The sequence below is a fragment of the Petromyzon marinus genome, assembly GCF_048934315.1.
Source record: "Petromyzon marinus isolate PM22_M1 ecotype Great Lakes invasive population chromosome 80 unlocalized genomic scaffold, UKy_Petmar_22M1.pri1.0 chr80_unloc.3, whole genome shotgun sequence".
In the NCBI taxonomy this organism is placed as follows: Eukaryota; Metazoa; Chordata; class Hyperoartia; order Petromyzontiformes; family Petromyzontidae; genus Petromyzon; species Petromyzon marinus.
The window spans coordinates 121,587-147,665 of NW_027422631.1; the positions used below are offsets into that span (position 1 = coordinate 121,587).

At 54.2% G+C, this 26,079-nt stretch overlaps 1 protein-coding gene across 1 annotated transcript in view; it reads right to left on the minus strand.

Moving 5' to 3' along the window:
* LOC116958706 (mucin-5AC-like) overlaps window positions 1-26,079 on the minus strand; it is an 88,615-nt gene that overhangs the window by 8,429 nt on the left and 54,107 nt on the right. Inside the window, exons 15-24 of the mRNA XM_076058903.1 lie at window positions 25,654-25,801; window positions 23,366-24,472; window positions 20,779-21,654; window positions 18,210-19,033; window positions 16,924-16,967; window positions 14,609-14,783; window positions 10,289-10,399; window positions 8,568-8,608; window positions 3,023-3,148; window positions 1,939-1,993 (exon numbers count right to left, since the gene is read on the minus strand). Coding sequence (XP_075915018.1) covers window positions 1,939-1,993; window positions 3,023-3,148; window positions 8,568-8,608; window positions 10,289-10,399; window positions 14,609-14,783; window positions 16,924-16,967; window positions 18,210-19,033; window positions 20,779-21,654; window positions 23,366-24,472; window positions 25,654-25,801 — 3,507 coding nt within the window. The remainder of the gene's footprint in view (window positions 1-1,938; window positions 1,994-3,022; window positions 3,149-8,567; window positions 8,609-10,288; window positions 10,400-14,608; window positions 14,784-16,923; window positions 16,968-18,209; window positions 19,034-20,778; window positions 21,655-23,365; window positions 24,473-25,653; window positions 25,802-26,079) is intronic.

Sequence of the window (26,079 nt, forward strand, 5' to 3'; positions counted from 1 at the left end):
ACATTCCACGTGGCCACACGAAGTGGCTTTTTTCTGTTTCTGGAGGAACCCCGAGGGTAAGGATTCAGTCTCCTGGCTCCACCAAATGGGGTTTGGCCAGGAGATGTCACAGACGCCTGTCCCCCTAGGGCCTCCGGCACAAGCTTATTTAGATTTTGATCCCGTGGTTTAGTGGTAATTTATTTGAAGGTGGAGGGGGTTGCCAGCCCCTCGCACCCATCCAGAGCCCCCATTTGGCCACTTTGGTGGCTACAAACGCCATGAGAGGAATGGCCGATCGAAATTGTCCCTCCCCCGACGTCACTGCTCACCACAGCTTTGCCGTCCGGCACCAATGAGGAGGTGACACTCACACACAACAACAACCGCCATTCGCCACTTAGTGGCGGTGATGTCACCATGGCGCTTGTGCCAGGCTAGGTGCACGTTAAAGCCACGTCAACATCCAGCAACAACGGAGGTCAGAGGAGCGACGCTCACAACAATGAGCGGAGCGCCGGGCGGCTAAAACACAGCAGGTTGGCACAGTAGGGGGGCACAGATGGTGCATCAGCCAGTCATCTCAGTCAGTCGACCCGTGGCACCTGCAGGGTCTGTCCCGTGACCACTCACAAAGACAAAGATCTCCCGTGTAGCCTCTAAGAGGGCTGACCGGGGCAAGTGCTGTTAGTGGCGAGTAGCAGCAGCGCCTATGAAGGCTACCGGCACTGTGGCACACGAGGGGGTGGGTGGCCAGCACCACGCCCGGCCGCCTTTGTCTCCCCAGTGGCGATGTTTACACACCGCTACACCGGGTACTCATTTGAGGCTGAGTCGACCTAGGGGAGGCCCAGGACCGGTTCAGATAATCGTCACTGGTGTTGGCCATGAGCGGGAATCGAACCCGGGTCGCCAGGTTCGTAGCGCAGTGTAGCGCTAACCGCTACACTACCGCTCCCCACACAGACACATACACAGACACACACACAGACACACACACAGACACACACACAGACACACACAGACACACACAGACACACACAGACACATACACAGACACAACAACAACAACCGCCATTCACCACTAAGTGGCGGTGACGTCACCACGACGCTTGTGCCAGTCCACGTGCACCCTGAGGCCACGTGAAGTGTCGAACGCCCACTGGCAGGAGGTCACGGGGCAGATCCAGGTGCCACGGGTCGACTGACCGAGATGACTGGCTGATGCACCACCTGTGCCCCCTACTGTGCCAACCTGCTGTGCTTTAGCCACCCGGCGCTCCGCTCGTTGTTGTGAGCGTCGTTCCTCCGCCCTCCGTTGTTGTTGGAGGGCGACTGCCTCCAACTGCCCAGTAGCGTCCTTCACGAGCCTCCTCCACAGTGGCCGATCTTGACACCGCTGGTACCAGTCATCGGCAAGTCCACTCAGCTCCACGTCCTCCTGTACCACGTCACTCCATCTCTTCTCTAGCCCGTGCCGCGCCCGTTTAGCCCCCTCAATCCGGCCGAACAAAAGCTGTTTCGGCATGCGGTGGCTGGGCATGCGGGCTACATGACCCAGCCATCGCAGCCTTGCCCGCCGGAGGAGCTCACCGATGGGACCTTGCCCAGATCTTTCAAGGATTTGTGAGCTCCTCACACAATCCAGTCTGGTTAAACCCAGGATGGATCATAGGCAGGCCAGGCTAAATGTTTCTAACCAGCGAAGATGTTCCATTAGGGGGGTCCACATTTCGCAAGCGTAGAGAAGGGAGGGAATGACCGTGGCCGAGAAGACCTGAAGCTTAGTGCGGAGCGACAGACCAGGTAGCTTCCACACAGCGTTACACAACCGATCAAAAGATATTGCCGCTCGACTGATTCGGAGTGAGACCTCTGCTGTTAAACTGACACACAGGCAGACACACACACACAGACACGCGGTGAGGGTGAGTCAGTGCGATGTGAGTGTCTATTTACCATCGTTACACTTGTAGGTGATGCAGCACCCATGGACATCATAGACTACGCTGACCTAGGAGAGACAGCATCAGCACCATCATCATCAGCACCAGCATCATCATCAGCACCATCATCATCAGCACCATCATCATTATCAGCACCATCATCATCATCAGCACCATCATCATCAGCACCATCATCATCATCACCATCATCATCAGCACCATCATCATCAGCACCATCATCATCAGGGTTCCAGGCAGGTGATCTGGTGAGTGTATGAGTGAGTGTGTGTGTGAGTGAGTGTATGAGTGAGTGAGTGTATGAGTGAGCGTATGAGTGTATGAGTGAGTGAGTGTGTGAGTGAGTGAGTGTGTGAGTGTGTGTGTGAGTGAGTGTATGAGTGAGTGAGTGTATGAGTGAGTGTGTGTGAGTGTGTGAATGAGTGTATGAGTGAGTGTATGAGTGAGTGAGTGTATGAGTGAGTGTGTGTGTGTGAGTGTGTGTGTGGGTGAGTGAGTGAGTGTATGAGTGAGTGTATGAGCGAGTGAGTGTATGAGTGAGTGAGTGTATGAGCGAGTGAGTGTATGAGTGAGTGAGTGTATGAGTGAGTGAGTGTATGAGTGAGTGTGTGTGTGTGAGTGTGTGAGTGAGTGTATGAGTGAGTGTGTGTGAGTGTGTGTGTGAGCGAGTGTATGAGTGAGTGTGTGTGAGTGTATGAGTGAGTGAGTGTATAAGTGAGTGAGTGTATGAGTGAGTGTATGAGCGAGTGTGTGAGTGAGTGTCTGAGTGAGTGAGTGTCTGAGTGAGTGAGTGAGTGTCTGAGTGAGTGAGTGTCTGAGTGAGTGAGTCTCTGAGTGAGTGAGTGTATGAGTGAGTGAGTGTATGAGTGAGCGAGTGGCTGAGTGAGTGAGTGGCTGAGTGAGCGAGTGTATGAGTGAGTGGCTGAGCGAGTGGCTGAGCGAGTGACTCAGTGAGTGAGTGTATGAGTGAGTGTATGAGTGAGTGTATGAGTGAGTGTATGAGTAAGTCTCTGAGTGAGTGAGTGTATAAGTGAGTGAGTGGCTAGGTGAGTGAGTGGCCGAGTGAGTGAGTGACTCACATTTGTACACGTGTGTGGGTACTGGGGCTCCAGGCAGGTGATCTGGTGCTCCCTCAGCAACGCAGACCCCTGTGACTCCGTACACTCCAGGAACGAGCAGTTGTCCTTGTTCCATTGCTCCCCAACCTGCACACAGAGACAATCACCACCGGGAAGCCTTTCAATAGACTGCTGGGGCTGTTCGTATGTACGTGTGTGTGTACGTGTGTGTGTTTGTGTGTTTGTGTGTGTGTACGTGTGTGTACGCGTGTGTTTGTGTACGTGTGTGTGTACGTGTGTGTACGCGTGTGTGTGTGGACGTGTGTGTACGTGTGGACGTGTGTGTGTTTGTGTACGTGTGTGTGTACGTGTGTGTACGCGTGTGTGTGTGTACGCGTGTGTACGTGTGTGTGTACGTGTGTGTTTGTGTTTATGTGTGTGTATGTATGTGTGTGTGTACGCGTGTGTGTGTGTACGCGTGAGTCCGGCAAAACAACCCCCTACCTCCTCGCGGTGCCGGACGGGCAACTCTGTCGTGGACAGTGCTGTGGGGGGAGTTCCAATTTTGATTGGCTCCTCCCCTCATGGCATATGTGTCCACCACAGGGGCTAAACGGGGGCTCTGGACGGGTGCGAGGGGCTGGTAACCCCTCCACCTTCAATTAATTACCACAAAACCACGAATTAAAGTGAAATATGTAACAACTAAGCTTGTGCCGGAGGCCCCGGGGGGCCAGGCGTCTATGACGTCTCCTGGCCAAACCCCAATTGGCGGAGCCAGGAGATTGAATACCTACCCTCGGGGCTACTCCAGAAACAACGAAAAGCCACTACGGGTGGCCACGTGGAATGTTCGAACGCTCACTGCAGAGGAGAGGCTGCCACTCCTCTGTCGGGAGCTGGACCGGTACCGCCTGGATCTATGCGGCATTCAGGAGGTCCGGTGGACCGGCTCTGGCTCCTGCCACCATGAGGGGTGGACAGTCCTCTACTCGGGGCAGCAGACTGCCAAACAACAGGGTGTGGGTCTTCTTTTGAACAAAAGAATGAAGGGGTCGTGGGAGCGTGGCGGTGAGGTGTGGGAAGCTGTAAGCCCCAGGCTACTTTGGGCTCGCCTTCCCATCAACCGGAGGCGAGGAATGGTGGTCGTGGTTACTTATGCCCCCACCGAAGATGAACATCCGTGGAGGGATGCAGGCAAAGCCGATGAGTCAGATGCCTTCTATGACCTCCTGTCACAGGTGCTGGCTAAAGTGGCCCCTCGGGATAGAGTCATCATGTTGGGTGACTTCAATGCCCGAGTTGGTCATGATACTGGCACCTGGTCTGGAGTGATTGGAGGGCATGGGCCAGATCAGCTCAATAACAATGGTAGGAGGCTGCTAGATTTTTGTGCAGCCCATGGGCTTTTAATTACCAACACGCTGTTCCGGCATCAGCGCATCCACACAACATCATGGATGCATGCCGGGTCCAAGCAAGAACATCTGCTGGACTACATAGTGACGGACCAGCGAATGCGAGCCCATGTCCTTGACACCAGGACCTACCGTGGAGCTGATCTGCCCTCTGACCATCGACTAGTCATCTGTAAGATGCGCCTGCCATTCTTCCACTCCGGTGGTGGGTGTACACCCAGGACCCCATTCCAACCTAAAGTGGCCTGGTCTCAGTTATCTGATGAAAGTTGCAAGCGAGAATTTCATCATCGCTTGCGGCTGGGATTGGCATCGTCCCCGACTCCTCCTGATGTCGAGGGTAAATGGGCGAGGTTTAGGACTGTGACTCATGCAGCTGCAATGGCTGCTTTGGGTACGCGGTCCAGACCTCCCCAGACACCCTGGATGACAGAGGAGTTGTTCAGGATGGTTGAGAAAAAGCGACAGGCCCACTGTCATCGGCTACAGAATCCCACGTCAGAGAATGAGGAGGCTTACCGCAGCCTTCGCTCGGAGGTTCGGAGAGCCGTGAGGCGCTGCAAGGATGGGTGGTGGTCGCGGGTTGCTGAGGAGATGGAGTCTGCCTCAGTGGCCCGTGATCACAAATCGCTATTTAACTCCATCAAAAAAGTAACCTGCAGCGCCACACCTATTACCATCATTAGGGGAAAAAACGGTGATCCAATTTCCGACCCCCAGGAACAGGTTCGCAGATTTGCTGAGCATTTCTGTGAGGTCCTGGGGGAGGGAAAATCCCACAGCCAGGAAAACATCGTGGCACAAAGTGAGGATGACCCTGCTGAGGCTGCGGTGCCTCAAATATTGGATGAAGTCACCCCCTGTGAGTGGCTGGCTGAGGTGCCATCTGCTGAGGAAGTATTGAAGGCGATCCGGAGTCTGAGACCAGGAAAGGCAGCGGGCAGAGATGATCTCCCAAGCGAAATGCTGAGGGAGGGTGGCGTTTGTGCACAGACTGCCCTATATGACATCATAACAACAGTCTGGACCACTGGACGGGTTCCGCAGGATTGGAAGGATGCCCTGGTGGTCCCCCTTTTTAAGAAGGGGGACCGCACAGACTGTAACAACTACAGGGGCATCTCCCTCCTCAGTGTGCCGGGAAAGGTCCTGGCAAGGATTATTCAGCATCGCCTTGCCAGGCACGCTGAGGAGAGGCTTGCGGAGCCCCAATGCGGTTTCAGGAAAGGGCGGTCCTGCACAGATGCCATATTTTCTGTCCGTCTGCTACAGCAGAGGTGTAGGGAATTCCAACAAGACCTACATCTCTGCTTTATTGACCTGGTCAAGGCCTATGATACCATCAGTAGGCCTGGCCTCTGGGTCGTTCTTCGTGCTTTTGGAGTACCTGACCCTCTGCTCACGATCATTAAGGACCTTCATGATGGTGAGCGGGCCCGGGTAAAACTACGTGGCCGGGAGTCAGAGCCATTCCCTGTACACCTTGGGGTGCGACAGGGATGTCCTCTGGCTCCCACATTATTTAACATCTATTTTGACCACGTAGTTCGTGAAGCCTTCAATAGCTGTACCGGGGGAATCTCCATATGGTACAGATATAATGGGAGGCTAATCGATGCCCGGGTGCGGTCAAGGGATGGCTCCCTATTGCTCAACCACGTTATGTATGCTGATGACTTGGTAATAGCTGCTCAGTCAGAGGAGGAGTTGCAGACGCTGCTGCTGAGACTGGAGCGTGCCACTAAGAGGTGGGGCCTTACCATCAGCCCCACCAAAACTAAGCACCTGCCTGGGTATTTTGTACCATCGGACACTCCACCCCCACAACTCCCAATCGGTGATGGGGCAGTTGTGGAGAGAGTGGAGAGTTTCCCATACCTGGGCAGTGTGCTTATGACTGGCTCCAGTTTAACAGCAGAGGTCTCACTCCGAATCAGTCGAGCGGCAATATCTTTTCATCGGTTGCGTAACGCTGTGTGGAAGCTACCTGGTCTGTCGCTCCGCACTAAGCTTCAGGTCTTCTCGGCCACGGTCATTCCCTCCCTTCTCTACGCTTGCGAAACGTGGACCCCCCTAATGGAACATCTTCGCCGGTTAGAAACATTTAGGCTGACCTGCCTACGATCCATCCTGGGTTTAACCAGACTGGATTGTGTGAGGAGCTCACAAATCCTTGAAAGATCTGGGCAGGGTCCCATCGGTGAGCTCCTCCGGCAGGCAAGGCTGCGATGGCTGGGTCATGTAGCCCGCATGCCCAGCCACCGCATGCCGAAACAGCTTTTGTTTGGCCGGATTGAGGGGGCTAAGCGGGCGCGGCACGGGCTAGAGAAGAGATGGAGTGATGTGGTACAGGAGGACGTGGAGCTGAGTGGACTTGCCGATGACTGGTACCAGCGGTGTCAAGATCGGCCTCTGTGGAGGAGGCTCGTGAAGGATGCTACTGGGCAGTTGGAGGCAGTCGCCCTCCAACAACAACGGAGGGCGGAGGAGCGACGCTCACAACAGCGAGCGGAGCGCCGGGTGGCTAAAGCACAGCAGGTTGGCACAGTAGGGGGCACAGGTGGTGCATCAGCCAGTCATCTCAGTCAGTCGACCCGTGGCACCTGGGTCTGCCCCGTGACCTCCTGCCAGCGGGCGTTCGACACTTCACGTGGCCTCAGGGTGCACATAGCCTGGCACAAGCGTCGTGGTGACGTCACCGCCACTTAGTGGCGAATGGCGGTTGTTGTTGTTGTTGTTGTTGTGTACGCGTGTGTGTGTGTGTACGCGTGTGTGTGTGTACGCGTGTGTACGTGTGTGTGTACGTGTGTGTTTGTGTGTATGTGTATGTGTGTATGTGTATGTGTGTGTATGTGTGTGTGTACGCTGTGTGTGTACCTGTGTGTGTATGTGTGTGTATGTGTGTGTACGTGTGTGTGTGTACCCTGTGTGTGTATGTGTGTGTGTACGTGTGTGTGTATGTGTATGTGTGTATGTGTGTGTATGTGTGTGTACGTGTGTGTGTTGAACTTCTGTCACACCACCGCACGTAGCCAACCGCGCTAATCGGAGGTACGGGAGGGGGGGGGAAGAGGACAAGAAACTACCCAGCAGTGGGTGAGTGAGTGCGGTGAGTGAGTGGGTGAGTGAGTGCGGTGAGTGAGTGGGTGAGTGAGTTGGTGAGTGAGTTGGTGAGTGAGTTGGTGAGTGAGTTGGTGAGTGAGTGTGTGAGTGAGTGGGTGAGTGGGAAGGTGAGTGGGTGAGTTAGTGGGTGAGTTAGTGGGTGAGTGGGTGAGTGGGAAGGTGAGTGGGTGAGTTAGTGGGTGAGTTAGTGGGTGAGTTAGTTGGTGAGTGGGAAGGCGAGCGGGTGAGTTCGTGAGTCAGTGGGAAGGCGAGTGGGTGAGTTAGTTGGTGAGTGGGAAGGCGAGTGGGTGAGTTGGTGAGTCAGTGGGAAGGTGAGTGGGTGAGTTAGTTGGTGAGTGGGAAGGCGAGTGGGTGAGTTGGTGAGTCAGTGGGAAGGCGAGTGGGTGAGTTAGTGGGTGAGTTAGTTGGTGAGTGGGAAGGAGAGTGGGTGAGTTGGTGAGTGAGTGAGAGGCGAATGGGTGAGTTAGTGAGTGAGTGGGAAGGCGAGTGAGTGAGTTAGTGGGTGAGTGGGAAGGCGAGTGGGTGAGTTGGTGGGTGAGTGGGAAGGCGAGTGGGTGAGTTAGTGGGTGAGTGGGAAGGCGAGTGGGTGAGTTGGTGAGTGGGAAGGCGAGTGGGTGAGTTAGTGGGTGAGTGAGAAGGCGAGTGGGTGAGTTAGTGGGTGGGTGGGTGGATGAGTGGGTGAGTTAGTGGGTGAGTGGGAAGGTGAGTGGGTGAGTTAGTGGGTGGGTGGGTGGATGAGTGGGTGAGTGAGAAGGAAAATGGGTGAATTGCTGAGTGGGTGGTTGAGAGAGTCAGTGAGTGGGTGAGTGAGAAGGCGAGTGGGTGAGTTGGTGAGTGAGTGGGAAGGCGAGTGGGTGAGTTGGTGAGTGAGTGGGAAGGCAAGTGGGTGAGTTAGTTAGTGGGTGGATGAGTGGGTGAGTGAGAAGGAAAATGTGTGAATTGCTGAGTGGGTGGTTGAGAGAGTGAGTGAGTGGGTGGGAAGGCAGGTGGGTGAGTTGGTGAGTGAGTGGATGAGTGAGTCTCACCTGGTACATCTTGCCATTATATTCACATGTCGGCGAAGGCTCTGTGACACGCCACACACACGACACCACCACGCACAGTCGCCACTAAAGAACCACACAGCCACTGCGCCATAAGTGAGCGGGTGAGTGAGTGGATGAGCGGGTGAGTGCGTGGGTGAGTGGGTGACTAGGTAGGCGTTTGGGTGGCTGGGTCAGTGAGTGTGTGAATGAATGTGGCTGTGCGAGTGATTACGTGGGTCAATAAGTAGCTGAGTGAGTGAGTGACTGTGTGAGTGAGTGGCTGAATGAGTGAGGGGCTGAGTGAGTGAGTGGTTGAGTGAGTGAGTGGCTGAGTGAGTGAGTGGTTGAGTGAGCGAGTGGCTGAGTGAGTCTCTGAGTGAGCGAGTGGCTGAGTGAGTCTCTGAGTGAGTGGCTGAGTGAGTGAGGGGCTGAGTGAGTGAGTGAGTGGTTGAGTGAGTGGCTGAGCGAGTGGCTGAGTGAGTGAGGGGCTGAGTGAGTGAGGGGCTGAGTGAGTGAGTGGTTGAGTGAGCGAGTGGCTGAGTGAGTCCCTGAGTGAGCGAGTGGCTGAGTGAGTCTCTGAGTGAGCGAGTCTCTGAGTGAGTGAGGGGCTGAGTGAGTGAGTGGCTGAGTGAGTGCGGGGCTGAGTGAGTGAGCGGTTGAGTGAGCGAGTGGCTCAGTGAGTGAGTGGTTGAGTGAGTGAGTGGCTGAGTGGTTGAGTGAGTGAGTGGCAGGGTGGGTGAGTGGCTGAGTGAGTGAGTAGCAAGGTGAGTGAGTGGCTGAGTGAGTGAGTCGCAGGGTGAGTGAGTGGTTGAGTGAGCGAGTGGCTGAGTGAGTGAGCGAGTGGCTGCATGAGTGAGTGGCAGGGTGAGTAAGTGGCTGAATGAGTGAGTGGCTGAATGAGTGAACGAGTGGCTGAGTGGGCGAGGGACTGTGTGAGTGGCTGAGTGAGCGAGTGGCTGAGTGAGTCTCTGAGTGAGCGAGTGGCTGAGCGAGTCTCTGAGTGAGCGAGTGGCTGAGTGAGTCTCTGAGTGAGCGAGTGGCTGAGCGAGTCTCTGAGTGAGCGAGTGGCTGAGTGAGTCTCTGAGTGAGCGAGCGGCTGAGTGAGTCTCTGAGCGAGTGAGTGGCTCAGTGAGTGAACGAGTGGCTGAGTGAGTGAGCGAGTGGCTGAGTGAGTGAGTGAGTGGCTGAGTGAGTGAGCGAGTGAGTGGCTGAGCGAGTGAGTGAGTCTCTGAGTGAGCGAGTGAGTGGCTGAGTGAGTGAGTGAGTCTCTGAGTGAGCGAGTGAGTGGCTGAGTGAGTGAGCGAGTGAATGGCTGAGTGAGTGAGCGAGTGGCTGAGTGAGTGGCTGAGTGAGTGAGTGAGTCTCTGAGTGAGCGAGTGAGTGGCTGAGTGAGTGAGCGAGTCTCTGAGTGAGCGAGTGAGTGGCTGAGTGAGTGAGCGAGTGGCTGAGTGAGTGAGTGAACGAGTGGCTGAGTGAGTGAGTGGCTGAGTGAGTGAGTGGCTGAGTGAGTGAGCGAGTGGCTGAGTGAGTGAGCGAGTGGCTGAGTGAGTGAGTGAGTGGCTGAGTGAGTGAGTCTCTGAGTGAGTGAGCGAGTGAGTGAGTGGCTGAGTGAGTGAGTGAGTGGCTGAGTGAGTGAGTCTCTGAGTGAGTGAGCGAGTGAGTGAGTGGTTGAGTGAGTGGCTGAGTGAGTGAGTCTCTGAGTGAGTGAGTGAGTCCCTTACGAGGAACACATTCGTAGCTGCGGCAGCAGCTGTTCTGAGCGCTGCTCTCCATGAGCTCCATGAGAACGCTGCCGGGCGAACACGCCGGCACCGCACAGTCCTCCGGACAAACTACACACAGAGACAAAGACAAAGATCCCCCGTGTAGCCTCAACAGACTGTAGGGGCAAGTGCTGCTAGCGAGCAGCACCTACGAAGGCCGGTAACGGCACACGAGGGGGTGGGTGGCCAGCACCACGCCCGGCCGCCTTTGTCTCCCCAGTGGCGATGTTTTTACGCACCGCACCAGGTACTCATTTGAGGCTGAGTCGACCTAGGCGAGGTCCAGGACCGGTTCAGATAATCGTCACAGGTGTTGGCCGTGAGCGGGAATCGAACCCGGGTCGCCAGGTTCATAGCGCAGCGTAGCGCCTACACTACCGCTCCCCACACACAACAACAACAACTGCCATTCGCCACTAAGTGGCGGTGACGTCACCACGACGCTTGTGCCAGGCCATGTGCACGTTGAGGCAACGTGAAGTGTCGAACGCCCGCTGGAAGGTCACGGGGCAGACCCAGGTACCACGGGTCGACTGACTGAGATGACTGGCTGATGCACCACCTGTGCCCCCTACTGTGCCAACCTGCTGTGCTTTAGCCACCCGGCGCTCCGCTCGCTGTTGTGAGCGTCGCTCCTCCGCCCTCCGTTGTTGTTGGAGGGCGACTGCCTCCAACTGCCCAGTAGCATCCTTCACGAGCCTCCTCCACAGAGGCCGATCTTGACACCGCTGGTACCAGTCATCGGCAAGTCCACTCAGCTCCACGTCCTCCTGTACCACATCACTCCATCTCTTCTCTAGCCCTTGCCGCGCCCGCTTAGCCCCCTCAATCCGGCCAAACAAAAGCTGTTTCGGCATGCGGTGGCTGGGCATGCGGGCTACATGACCCAGCCATCGCAGCCTTGCCTGCCGGAGGAGCTCACCGATGGGACCCTGCCCAGATCTTTCAAGGATTTGTGAGCTCCTCACACAATCCAGTCTGGTTAAACCCAGGATGGATCGTAGGCAGGTCAGCCTAAATGTTTCTAACCGGCGAAGATGTTCCATTAGGGGGGTCCACGTTTCGCAAGCGTAGAGAAGGGAGGGAATGATCGTGGCCGAGAAGACCTGAAGCTTAGTGCGGAGCGACAGACCAGGTAGCTTCCACACAGCGTTACGCAACCGATGAAAAGATATTGCCGCTCGACTGATTCGGAGTGAGACCTCTGCTGTTAAACTGGAGCCAGTCATAAGCACACTGCCCAGGTATGGGAAACTCTCCACTCTCTCCACAACTGCCCCATCACCGATTGGGAGTTGTGGGGGTGGAGTGTCCGATGGTACAAAATACCCAGGCAGGTGCTTAGTTTTGGTGGGGCTGATGGTAAGGCCCCACCTCTTAGTGGCACGCTCCAGTCTCAGCAGCAGCGTCTCCAACTCCTCCTCTGACTGAGCAGCTATTACCAAGTCATCAGCATACATAACGTGGTTGAGCAATAGGGAGCCATCCCTTGACCGCACCCAGGCATCGATTAGCCTCCCATTATATCTGTACCGTATGGAGATTCCCCCGGTACAGCTATTGAAGGCTTCACGAACTACGTGGTCAAAATAGATGTTAAATAATGTGGGAGCCAGAGGACATCCCTGTCGCACCCCAAGGTGTACAGGGAATGGCTCTGACTCCCGGCCACGTAGTTTTACCCGGGCCCGCTCACCATCATGAAGGTCCTTAATGATCGTGAGCAGAGGGTCAGGTACTCCAAAAGCACGAAGAACGACCCAGAGCCCAGGCCTACTGATGGTATCATAGGCCTTGACCAGGTCAATAAAGCAGAGATGTAGGTCTTGTTGGAATTCCCTACACCTCTGCTGTAGCAGACGGACAGAAAATATGGCATCTGTGCAGGACCGCCCTTTCCTGAAACCGCATTGGGGCTCCGCAAGCCTCTCCTCAGCGTGCCTGGCAAGGCGATGCTGAATAATCCTTGCCAGGACCTTTCCCGGCACACTGAGGAGTGAGATGCCCCTGTAGTTGTTACAGTCTGTGCGGTCCCCCTTCTTAAAAAGGGGGACCACCAGGGCATCCTTCCAATCCTGCGGAACCCGTCCAGTGGTCCAGACTGTTGTTATAATGTCATATAGGGCAGTCTGTGCACAAACGCCACCCTCCCTCAGCATTTCGCTTGGGAGATCATCTCTGCCCGCTGCCTTTCCTGGTCTCAGACTCCGGATCGCCTTCAATACTTCCTCAGCAGATGGCACCTCAGCCAGCCACTCACAGGGGGTGACTTCATCCAATATTTGAGGCAACGCAGCCTCAGCAGGGTCATCCTCACTTTGTGCCACGTTGTTTTCCTGGCTGAGGGATTTTCCCTCCCCCAGGACCTCACAGAAATGCTCAGCAAATCTGCGAACCTGTTCCTGGGGGTCGGAAATTGGATCACCGTTTTTTCCCCTAATGATGGTAATAGGTGTGGCGCTGCAGGTTACTTTTTTGATGGAGTTAAATAGAGATTTGTGATCACGGGCCACTGAGGCAGACTCCATCTCCTCAGCAACCCGCGACCACCACCCATCCTTGCAGCGCCTCACGGCTCTCCGAACCTCCGAGCGAAGGCTGCGGTAAGCCTCCTCATTCTCTGACGTGGGATTCTGTAGCCGATGACAGTGGGCCTGTCGCTTTTTCTCAACCATCCTGAACAACTCCTCTGTCATCCAGGGTGTCTGGGGAGGTCTGGACCGCGTACCCAAAGCAGCCATTGCAGCTGCATGAGTCACAGTCCTAAACCTCGCCCATTTACCCTCGACATCAGGAGGAGTCGGGGACGATGCCAATCCCAGCCGCAAGCGATGATGAAATTCTCGCTTGCGACTTTCATCAGATAACTGAGACCAGGCCACTTTAGGTTGGAATGGGGTCCTGGGTGTACACCCACCACCGGAGTGGAAGAATGGCAGGCGCATCTTACAGATGACTAGTCGATGGTCAGAGGGCAGATCAGCTCCACGGTAGGTCCTGGTGTCAAGGACATGGGCTCGCATTCGCTGGTCCGTCACTATGTAGTCCAGCAGATGTTCTTGCTTGGACCCGGCATGCATCCATGATGTTGTGTGGATGCGCCGATGCCGGAACAGCGTGTTGGTAATTACAAGCCCATGGGCTGCACAAAAATCTAGCAGCCTCCTACCGTTGTTATTGAGCTGATCTGGCCCATGCCCTCCAATCACTCCAGACCAGGTGCCAGTATCATGACCAACTCGGGCATTGAAGTCACCCAACATGATGACTCTATCCCGAGGGGCCACTTTAGCCAGCACCTGTGACAGGAGGTCATAGAAGGCATCTGACTCATCGGCTTTGCCTGCATCCCTCCACGGATGTTCATCTTCGGTGGGGGCATAAGTAACCACGACCACCATTCCTCGCCTCCGGTTGATGGGAAGGCGAGCCCAAAGTAGCCTGGGGCTTACAGCTTCCCACACCTCACCGCCACGCTCCCACGCCCCCTTCATTCTTTTGTTCAAAAGAAGACCCACACCCTGTTGTTTGGCAGTCTGCTGCCCCGAGTAGAGGACTGTCCACCCCTCATGGTGGCAGGAGCCAGAGCCGGTCCACCGGACCTCCTGAATGCCGCATAGATCCAGGCGGTACCGGTCCAGCTCCCGACAGAGGAGTGGCAGCCTCTCCTCTGCAGTGAGCGTTCGAACATTCCACGTGGCCACCCGTAGTGGCTTTTCGTTGTTTCTGGAGTAGCCCCGAGGGTAGGTATTCAATCTCCTGGCTCCGCCAATTGGGGTTTGGCCAGGAGATGTCATAGACGCCTGGCCCCCCGGGGCCTCCGGCACAAGCTTAGTTGTTACATATTTCAGTTTAATTCGTGGTTTTGTGGTAATTAATTGAAGGTGGAGGGGTTACCAGCCCCTCGCACCCGTCCAGAGCCCCCGTTTAGCCCCTGTGGTGGACACATATGCCATGAGGGGAGGAGCCAATCAAAATTGGAACTCCCCCCACAGCGCTGTCCACGACAGAGTTGCCCGTCCGGCACCACAGACACACACACCACACACACCACACACACAGACACAGACACACAGAGACACACACACCACACACACAGACACACACACCACACACACCACACACACCACACACACCACACACACACACCACACACACTACACACAACACACAGTGCCATACCACACACACACACACACCACACACACACACACCACACACACAGACACACACACCACACACACACAGACACACCACACACACCACACAGTGCCATACCACACTGGTAGTGCGGGCAGCACTCTCCGGGCCGCGTGGTGGCCACGGGGAACGAGCCGTGCTTGTGACACTCGCTGGCGCTCCAGTCGCACGACTTGGTGACCACCACTCGCTGGGCCCCCGTGCACGAGTGGACGAACAGAGAGACGCACGCCGTCACCGGCCTCTCCTCCTCCTGGCGGCGGGAAGCGACCACGGCAACGTGGAGGGTATAGTGGTGTAGTGTAGTGTGTAGTGTAGTAGTAGTGTAGTGTGTAGTGTAGTAGTGTGTAGTGTAGTGTGTAGTGTAGTGTGTAGTGTAGTAGTGTAGTGTATAGTGTAGTGTGTAGTGTAGTAGTGTGTAGTGTAGTGTATTAGTGTGTAGTGTAGTGTGTAGTGGTGTAGTGAGTAGTGTAGTGTGTAGTGTAGTAGTGTGTAGTGTAGTGTGTAGTGTAGTGTGTAGTGTAGTAGTGTAGTGTATAGTGTAGTAGTGTATAGTGTGTAGTGTAGTGTGTAGTGTAGTGTGTAGTAGTGTATAGTGTAGTGTATAGTGTAGTGTATAGTGTAGTGTATAGTGTTTGTGTGTAGTGTGGTGTATTGCAGTGTATAGTGTAGTGGTGTAGTGTATAGTGTAGTGTAGTAGTGTAGTGTGTAGTGTAGTGTATAGTGTAGTGTATAGTGTAGTGTATAGTAGTGTAGTGTATAGTAGTGTAGTGTATAGTAGTGTAGTGTAGTGCATAGTAGTGTAGTGTATAGTAGTGTAGTGTATAGTGTAGTGTATAGTAGTGTAGTGTATAGTGTAGTGTATAGTGTAGTGTATAGTAGTGTAATATACAGTTTAGTGTATAGTGTAGTGTATAGTAGTGTAGTGTATAGTGGATTGTGTAGTGTATAGTAGTGTATCGTCGTGTATAGTGTAGAGTATAGTAATGCAGTGTGTAGTGTATAGTAGTGTATAGTGTAGTGTATAGTAGTGTAATGTATAGTAGTGTATAGTGTAGTGTATAGTAGTGTAGAGTATAGTAGTGTAGTGTATAGTGTAGTGTATCGTGTAGTGTATAGTGTATAGTAGTGTAGTGTATAGTCGTGTAGTTTACAGACAGTCCCCGGGTTACGGAAGGGTTAGCTTCCCCGAGATCGATCCATAACCCGAATTCCCTGCGTGTCGGTAACTGAAAATGCCACCCCCCTCCCCTCCCAAAATCAACGACAGAATCCCACAGCCGGGTGTAGCTGTTGCCTCCACTACCACCCCATCAATGGGTTCCTTTTCTCTCGGTGCCCCGCGTTATATCCCTCTGCAATACGTCCTGTGCTTATCTACGATTCTTTCATTTCGATCGAACGTCCACCTTCCCGCTGACCACCACCGTTGTTAAACTCACGGGACATTTTCCCGCATCCCCATTTTGTCTCACGAACACCACGGAACATTTCAACGTCGGTTGTTTAACGGAAAAGGCGGTCGTTCCCGAATGTCCGTTTACACAGTCTTTGGTCTTTCACGGTCAAGTCACGTAGGTAAAATAAAAATAAAATAAAATAACTAACTTAAACCACGACGTTTCCGAGGCAACACAAGCTTCCGTCTTCAGGTGGAACAGACACAACAAAGTTCGCTGCATCAAGTTGGGAGCTCTGGGACACCCGAGATTATATACAGGTTAAGGTGGGGGGGGGGGGGGGGCGGGAGGAGCCAGGCATCTTTTGAGGAAGGTCAGCGTCTCGATGAGCTGTGACTTCTTATCTTGTCGTCTGTTAAAAGCTCTAACGGATAGGTGGAAATCCTCCCCGTAGAGGTCATTAACTCGAGGCGTCTCGTTTGCCGTTCAGCGGCCTAGGCCCGATCGCCTCCGACGGGTGTTGAGCGAATCGGGGGCGCGGTCGCGTCAACTCAAGTACGCGCGGTGAAGACACGCGCGAAATGAACTCAAAATGAAGAGAAGCAGCCGCGTAAAGCTGAGATGTAACGAGACGGCGTGGCGGGTGTAACAGCTCGGCCGACAGCGCAGAGCGGCGATAACGCCGCCGCCGCCGCCTTACGCCTCGCCCCGCTCCGCGTTGCGTTCGATCGCGACCTCGCTGCGCTGCAAAGCTCGGCAATTCTGTTGACTGACGTGATTTACGGGAGCATTTCCGTATGTTGCGTTCCGCGGCAACCCGGCGACTTGTTGTGCTGCAGCGTGGTGAACAGTGTTACTTCAGCGTAGTGTGGTGCGTAGTGTACGTATGCACAACTTCTAGTGGCGAACGGCCGTTGTTGTGCATGTGTGTGTGCGTGCGAGTTTGTGTGCGCGGATCCGAGCACGAGCGGGAACGTCCCCACAGGCACTCACCTTGCAGACCGTCGCCGGGGACAAAGTGGTGGTGGCGGCTGAAGCTGCAACACAAAGGCGGAAGGTCACTTCGGGGGCAAACGGGTGGCCACCTCACGTCCGGCCCAGGTCATCCCCACCGTACAACCACACACTCATCCGCTCACCCACTCATCCACTCATCCACTCACCCACTCACCGACTCATCCACCCACCCACTCATCCATTCACCCACTCACCGACTCATACACTCACCCACCCACCCAACCACCCAACTACTCACCGACTCAACCACTAAAGCACTCACCCACCCACTCAACTAGCTAACCACTCACCCACTCACCTGCCCGACCGCCCAGCCAGCCACTCACCCACCCACCCACTCATCCACTCACCCACCCAACCACCCACCCACCCAATCACCCACTTAACCACTGACTCAACCACCCACTCACCCACCCACCTACTCATCCACTCACTCGTAGTGCAGTAGTGTAGCGTGTAGTGTATAGTAGTAGAGCATGTAGAGAATAGTAGTGTGTATTAGTTTATAGTAGTGTACTGTGTATAGTGTAGTATATAGTAGTGTAGTGTATAGCAGTGTATTTAATAGTAGTGTAGTGTGTAGTGTATTGTATAGTAGTGTAGGTTGTATTAGTGTATAGTGTATAGTATGTATAGCATAGGCGACTCCAACACCTACGACCACTCACTACAGGCGACCCCCGCACCTACTACCACTCACTACAGGTGACCCCCGCACCTACAACCACTCACTACAGGTGACCCCCGCACCTACTACCACTCACTACAGGTGACCCCCGCACCTACAACCACTCACTACAGGTGACCCCCGCACCTACAACCACTCACTACAGGTGACCCCCGCACCTGCAACCACTCACTACAGGCGACCCCCGCACCTACAACCACTCACTACAGGTGACCCCCGCACCTACAACCACTCACTACAGGTGACCCCCGCACCTACAACCACTCACTACAGGTGACCCCCGCACCTACAACCACTCACTACAGGTGACCCCCGCACCTACGACATCAGCGGCCGTCTTCAGGAAGACGACCGCTCGCGTTATCTTTTGCTATTTTCTTTGAACCTATCTACGTGACCTTACCGAACAACCCAAGAATATTAATTCCTGCAGTCACGAAAGCTTTACGCCTGCGTAAGCACAAGTCGGGGATCACCTGCAGTGTGTAGTAGTGTAGCGGGTAGCGTAGCACCGCCACCGTAGCACGTAGCCAACGGCGCCAATCACGGGCGCAGCTGCGTTTTGTGAACAAACCTGCTGGCGTGCCGGGCGGCGGCGGCGGCGTCGTCGTCGCAGCGGTGATATTGGATTTGGCCCCGCAGAGGAAGCGGACGGCGTAGTTGAGGCACAGCGGCCTGGGCCCGCTCTGGTCGGCGTTGCGGCAGATCAGGCCGACGAGACGGTCGCAGATGACCTTCTGCCCCAGCGTGGAGACGTCCCGGCCCGGGTACATCACGGCCTGGCACTGGACGCCCACGGGCTCCGAGCAGACGCCGACGCCGGCGTTCCTGACCTTCTGGATCGTCTCGATGTCCCCCTCGTTGTCCGGCGTCGGCGCGGACACGTCGAACCAGCGCGTCCACTCGGCCGGCTTGATGTCGGGCTCGGTGGAGTTCGCTTCCCAAGGCGGAGTCGGAACGGAGCTCAGCGACACGCCCGGAGCGACGGAAGATGTCGCGGCGGTCGGCCTCATCGTCGTCGTCGGCCCGGTCGCCGGCGCGCACAAGAACTTGACGGCGTAGTCCAGGCACAGCGGCCTGGGCCCGCTCTGGTCGGCGTTGCGACAGATCAGGCCGACGAGACGGTCGCAGATGACCTTCTGCCCCAGCGTGGAGACGTCCCGGCCCGGGTACATCACGGCCCGGCACTGGACGGCCACGGGCTCCGGGCAGACGTCGACGCCGGCGTTCCTGATCCTCTCGATCGTCTCGACGTCCCCCTCGTTGTCCGGCGTCGGCGTGGACACGTTGAGCCAGGGCGACCACTCGGCGGGCTTGACGGTGAGCTCCGTCGAGGCCGCGGGAGTGGGCCCGGCCACCGTGGTGGTGGTCTTGGTGAGGCCCGGGGCCTCCGGCGATCTAGAGACGGACGAAACAATGCAACGAACATTTGGGCTCCGTCGTGGTGGGGCACTTTCACATACAAACTCTCTGACTGTAATAATAAAATTACTGCCCAATCATTTCAGCTCAAGGCTTGGCATGTTTAAACAGTATACTGTGTTTTAATTCTACTTAAAAGGTACGATTCGTATTGAAGAATTCCTTCCCCCAATGAAGGGCATGAAAATGGAATGACCCATGTTGATACATTCGATGCAATACACAGCGTGCTCATGCAGATCATCCCAGGGCACCTTAAAATACAAAACTCTGACGATTATAAAGACCACTAGCTAATCATTCCAGCTCCAGGATTGGCTAATTAAAACTATTTGTTTTCTTAGTTAACGGTATGACCTGCATTTATATCTTCCCCCCCCCCACCAGTGAAAAGCATTAAATGGTCTGACCCAGCTTGCATAATCAATCACGAGGGTGACTGAATCTGGATCAGACTGGTTCGAGTTAGAGTAACCACGTGGTGAGACACGTGGCCATTTATCAAGAAAACCATTGATGTTTGGCCCCCATGACCGGGAGAAGTACAGGCGACCCCAACACCTACGACCACTCACTACAGGTGACCCCAACACCTACTACCACTCACTACAGGCGACCCCAACACCTACTACCACTCACTACAGGCGACCCCAACACCTACTACCACTCACTACAGGTGACCCCAACACCTACGACCGCTCACTACAGGTGACCCCCTCACCTACGACCACTCACTACAGGCGACCCCCACACCTACAACCACTCACTACAGGCGACCCCCACATCTACTACCACTCACTACAGGCGACCCTAACACCTACATCCGCTCACTACAGGCGACCCCCTACACCTACGACCACTCACTACAGGCGACCCCCACACCTCCAACTTAATTAGTTCCTGGATGGCGGTGGCAAGTGGAACCATCGTACGTTGAAACTTAATTTCCCACAGGCCACACTGTTATACATTCGGGTTCCCTTCCTGGAAACCCATTATTGCTTTAATAGATTGTGTCAGTATAAATGCGTCGTAAGACCCGCCACCACCCACCCGACGCAGGCGATCGTTAAGGTTCGTCACGTAAACAAAACGTGCCAATTCGTCACTAGTTCAGCAGACCGGTGTGTGCTGGAGAATAAACCCACTGCAACATTTACAATTGTTAATGACAAACCTTCCCAATTGGCCGTGCCGGGTGGTGGAGGGTTTAATGACACATTTAATATGTATACGATCTAAACCAAAAAAAAACATTCTACTGTCAAAAATAAATCTAGAATAAGTTTTGATTTAAAGCTTTCGTGACTGCAGGGATTCATATTCTTGGTTCTTTCGGTAAAGTCACCACCACGTAGAAGGGAAACAATAAAATAATAAAAATATAAAACAATAAAATTCTCACGACGTTTCGACTGCAACACAAGAAGCAATCATCATCAGGTGAGAATTTTATTGTTTTATATTTTTATTATTTTATTGTTTCCCTTCTACGTGGTGGTGACTTTACCGAAAGAACCAAGAATAAAAATCAAGAATAGGTCACGTTTTTGTGGAAATGACCCTTCCTCGTAGTAACCATGAGATAAGTCGACCACCACAGGCACGTGTTTATTTTCTTTACCGACACTATACCCTCCGAGCAGTTGTCTACGCACGCATGACGTGAGCAGCAGACTTAAGCCCGGCGAGGTTGTTGGACGAGACGGCTTCACCCTCACCTGTCCGCTGGGGTCGGGGATGAAGCCGATTTCAACGACACCGGTGGAGCGATGGACGACGTCGCCACGGTGGTCATCGTCGTCGTCGTCATCGTCGTCGGCCTGGTCCTCGGCGCGCACAAGAACTTGACGGCGTAGTTGAGGCACAGCGGCCTGGGCCCGCTCTGGTCGGCGTTGCGGCAGATCAGGCCGACGAGACGGTCGCAGATGACCTTCTGCCCCAGCGTGGCGACGTCCCGGCCCGGGTACATCACGGCCTGGCACTGGACGCCCACGGGCTCCGAGCAGACGCCGACGCCGGCGTTCCTGACCTTCTGGATCGTCTCGATGTCCCCCTCGTTGTCCGGCGTCGGCGCGGACACGTCGAACCAGCGCGTCCACTCGGCCGGCTTGATGTCGGGCTCGGTGGAGTTCGCTTCCCAAGGCGGAGTCGGAACGGAGCTCAGCGACACGCCCGGAGCGACGGAAGATGTCGCGGCGGTCGGCCTCATCGTCGTCGTCGGCCCGGTCGCCGGCGCGCACAAGAACTTGACGGCGTAGTCCAGGCACAGCGGCCGGCTTCCGCTCTGGTCGGCGTTGCGGCAGATGAGGCCGACGAGACGGTCGCAGATGACCTTCTGCCCCAGCGTGGAGACGTCCCGGCCCGGGTACATCACGGCCTGGCACTGGACGGCCATGGGCTCCGGGCAGACGTCGACGCCGGCGTTCCTGATCCTCTCGATCGTCTCGACGTCCCCCTCGTTGTCCGGCGTCGGCGTGGACACGTTAAGCCAGGGCGACCACTCGGCGGGCTTGACGGTGAGCTCCGTCGAGGCCGCGGGAGTGGGCCCGGCCACCGTGGTGGTGGTCTTGGTGAGGCCCGGGGCCTCCGGCGATCTAGAGACGGACGAAACAATGCAACGAACATTTGGGCTCTGTCATGGTGGGGCACTTTCACATACAAACACTCTGACTGTAACAATAAAATTACTGCCCAATCATTTCAGCTCAAGGCTTGGCATGTTTAAACAGTATACTGTGTTTGAATTCTACTTAAAAGGTACGATTCGTATTGAAGAATTCCTTCCCCCGATGAAGGGCATGAAAATGGAATGACCCATGTTGATACATTCGATGCAATACACAGCGTGCTCATGCAGATCATCCCAGGGCACCTTAAAATACAAAACTCTGACGATTATAAAGACCACTAGCTAATCATTCCAGCTCCAGGATTGGCTAATTAAAACTATTTGTTTTCTTAGTTAACGGTATGACCTGCATTTATATCTCCCCCCCCCCCACCAGTGAAAAGCATTAAATGGTCTGACCCAGCTTGCATAATCAATCACGAGGGAGACTGAATCTGGATCAGACTGGTTCGAGTTAGAGTAACCACGTGGTGAGACACGTGGCCATTTATCAAGAAAACCATTGATGTTTGGCCCCCATGACCGGGAGAAGTACAGGCGACCCCAACACCTACGACCACTCACTACAGGTGACCCCAACACCTACTACCACTCACTACAGGCGACCCCAACACCTACTACCACTCACTACAGGCGACCCCAACACGTACTACCACTCACTACAGGTGACCCCAACACCTACGACCGCTCACTACAGGTGACCCCCTCACCTACGACCACTCACTACAGGCGACCCCCACACCTACTACCACTCACTACAGGCGACCCTAACACCTACATCCGCTCACTACAGGCGACCCCCTACACCTACGACCACTCACTACAGGTGACCCCCACACCTCCAACTTAATTGGTTCCTGGATGGCGGTGGCAAGTGGAACCATCGTACGTTGAAACTTAATTTCCCACAGGCCACAATGTTATACATTCGGGTTCCCTTCCTGGAAACCCATTATTGCTTTAATAGATTGTGTCAGTATAAATCGTCGTAAGACCCGCCACCACCCACCCGACGCAGGCGATCGTTAAGGTTCGTCACGTAAACAAAACGTGCCAATTCGTCACTAGTTCAGCAGACCGGTGTGTGCTGGAGAATAAACCCACTGCAACATTTACAATTGTTAATGACAAACCTTCCCAATTGGCCGTGCCGGGTGGTGGAGGGTTTAATGACACATTTAATATGTATGCGATCTAAACAAAAAAAAAACATTCTACTGTCAAAAATAAATCTAGAATAAGTTTTGATTCAAAGCTTTCGTGACTGCAGGGATTTATATTCTTGGTTATTTCGGTAAAGTCACCACCACGTAGAAGGGAAACAATAAAATAATAAAAATATAAAATAATAAAATTCTCACCTGATGATGATTGCTTCTTGTGTTGCAGTCAAAACGTCGTGAGAATTTTATTGTTTTATATTTTTATTATTTTATTGTTTCCCTTCTACGTGGTGGTGACTTTACCGAAAGAACCAAGAATATAAACCTAGAATAGGTCACGTTTTTGTGGAAATTTACTTCCTCGTAGTAACCATGAGATAAGTCGACCACCACAGGCACGTGTTTATTTTCTTTACCGACACTATACCCCCCGAGAAGTTGTCTACGCACGCATGACGTGAGCAGCAGACTTAAGCCCGGCGAGGTTGTTGGACGAGACGGCTTCACCCTCACCTGTCCGCTGGAGTCGGGGATGAAGCCGATTTCAACGACACCGGTGGAGCGATGGACGACGTCGCCACAGTGGTCATCATCGTCGTCGTCGTCGTCGTCGGCCTGGTCGCCGGCGCGCACAAGAACTTGACGGCGTAGTTGAGGCACAGCGGCCTGGGCCCGCTCTGGTCGGCGTTGCGGCAGATCAGGCCGACGAGACGGTCGCAGATGACCTTCTGCCCCAGCGTGGAGACGTCCCGGCCCGGGTACATCACGGCCTGGCACTGGACGCCCACGGGCTCCGAGCAGACGCCGACGCCGGCGTTCCTGACCTTCTGGATCGTCTCGATGTCCCCCTCGTTGTCCGGCGTCGGCGCGGACACGTCGAACCAGCGCGTCCACTCGGCCGGCTTGATGTCGGGCTCGGTGGAGTTCGCTTCCCAAGGCGGAGTCGGAACGGAGCTCAGCGACACGCCCGGAGCCACGGAAGATGTCGCTGCGGTCGGCCTCATCGTCGTCGTCGGCCCGGTCGCCGGCGCGCACAAGAACTTGACGGCGTAGTCCAGGCACAGCGGCCTGGGCCCGCTCTGGTCGGCGTTGCGGCAGATCAGGCCGACGAGACGGTCGCAGATGACCTTCTGCCCCAGCGTGGAGACGTCCCGGCCCGGGTACATCACGGCCCGGCACTGGACGCCCACGGGCTCCGGGCAGACGTCGACGCCGGCGTTCCTGATCCTCTCGATCGTCTCGACGTCCCCCTCGTTGTCCGGCGTCGGCACGGACACGTTAAGCCAGGGCGACCACTCGGCGGGCTTGACGGTGAGCTCCGTCGAAGTCTTCCTCACCGTCGTTGACGCCGCAGCCGTGCCAGACACTGGCGAGGGACTGGTCGACAGCGTGGTGTGCGCCACATCCGGCTTCGTGGGACTGGCCGATGAATGTTCAGAGTCTGGCTTGGTGGGACTGGCCGATGAATGTTCAGAGTCCGGCTTCGTGGGACTGGCCGATGAATGTTCAGAGTCCGGCTTCGTGGGACTGGCCGATGACACCTGAGCCGCTGAGCTTGTGGGAGCAACGGGAGTAGTCGCGGCGAGGTCTCTGCACTGGGGGACACCGCTCACGCAGTCGCTGCAAGAGAGAGCGTGACGGCACTCAGGTTAGAGCATCCACACGCACTTAGTCTGTGGGCAATGTTAGAGATGGTGCCATGTTAGTCTATGTCTATGGTACCATGTTAGTCTGTGGGCAATGTTAGTCTATGTACAATGTTAGTCTATGTACAATGTTAGTCAATGGTACAATGTTAGTCTATGGTACTATGTTAGTCTATGGTACCATATTAGTCTATGTACAATGTTAGTCTATGTACAATGTTAGTCAATGGAACAATGTTAGTCTATGGTACCATGCTAGTCTCTGGTACAATGTTAGTCTGTGGTACAATGTTAGTCTATGGTACAATGTTAGTCTGTGGGCAATGTTAGTCCATGTACAATGTTAGTCTATGGTACTAGGGTACAATGTTAGTCTATGTACAATGTTAGTCTATGTACAATGGTAGTCTATGTACCATGTTAGTCTATGTATAATGTTAGTCTATGGTACAATGTTAGTCTATGGTACAATGCTAGTCTATGGTACAATGTTAGTCTGTGGTACAATGTTAGTCTATGTACAATGTTAGTCTATGTACAATGTTAGTCTATGGTACCATGCTAGTCTATGGTACCATGCTAGTCTATGGTACAATGTTAGTCTGTGGTACAATGTTAGTCTATGTACAATGTTAGTCTATGTACAATGTTAGTCTATGGTACCATGCTAGTCTATGGTACCATGCTAGTCTATGGTACCATGCTAGTCTATGGTACCATGCTAGTCTATGCTAGTCTATGGTACTATGGTACCATGCTAGTCTATGGTAGTCTATGGTACCATGCTAGTCTATGGTAGTCTATGGTACCATGCTAGTCTATGGTACCATGCTAGTCTATGGTACCATGCTAGTCTATGGTACCATGCTAGTCTATGGTACCATGCTAGTCTATGGTACCATGCTAGTCTATGGTACCATGCTAGTCTATGGTACCATGCTAGTCTATGGTACCATGTTAGTCTATGGTACCATGCTAGTCTATGGTACCATGCTAGTCTATGGTACCATGCTAGTCTATGGTACCATGCTAGTCTATGGTACCATGCTAGTCTATGGTACCATGCTAGTCTATGGTACTATGTTAGTCTATGGTACCATGCTAGTCTATGGTACCATGCTAGTCTATGGTGCAGCCTGTGTGTGAAGTGCTGACCACGTGGTGGTGGTGGCGACGATGACGTTGGTGGCGTTGTGGGCGAGGCGAACGCCGTCAACGTAGCAGGGGCACTCCCGCAGAGCCACGCAGCGGTGGGACTCCTCGTCCCAGTAGGGGCGTGCCTTGACACAGCGTGGGTAGCACCCTGTCAACAACAACATCATCAACAACAACATCAACAACAACAACATTAACAACAACATCAACAACAACATCAACAACAACAACATAAACAACGATAGCGAGGCACTAACACAGTGGTGGGACTCCTCGTCCCAGTAGGGGCGTGCCTTGACGCAACGCGGGTAGCAGCCTGTCAACAACAACCACCACCGCAGTGTACGTGTGTGTGTGTACGTGTGTGTGTGTGTACGTGTATATTTTCTGTCCGTCTGCTACAGCAGAGGTGTAGGGAATTCCAAC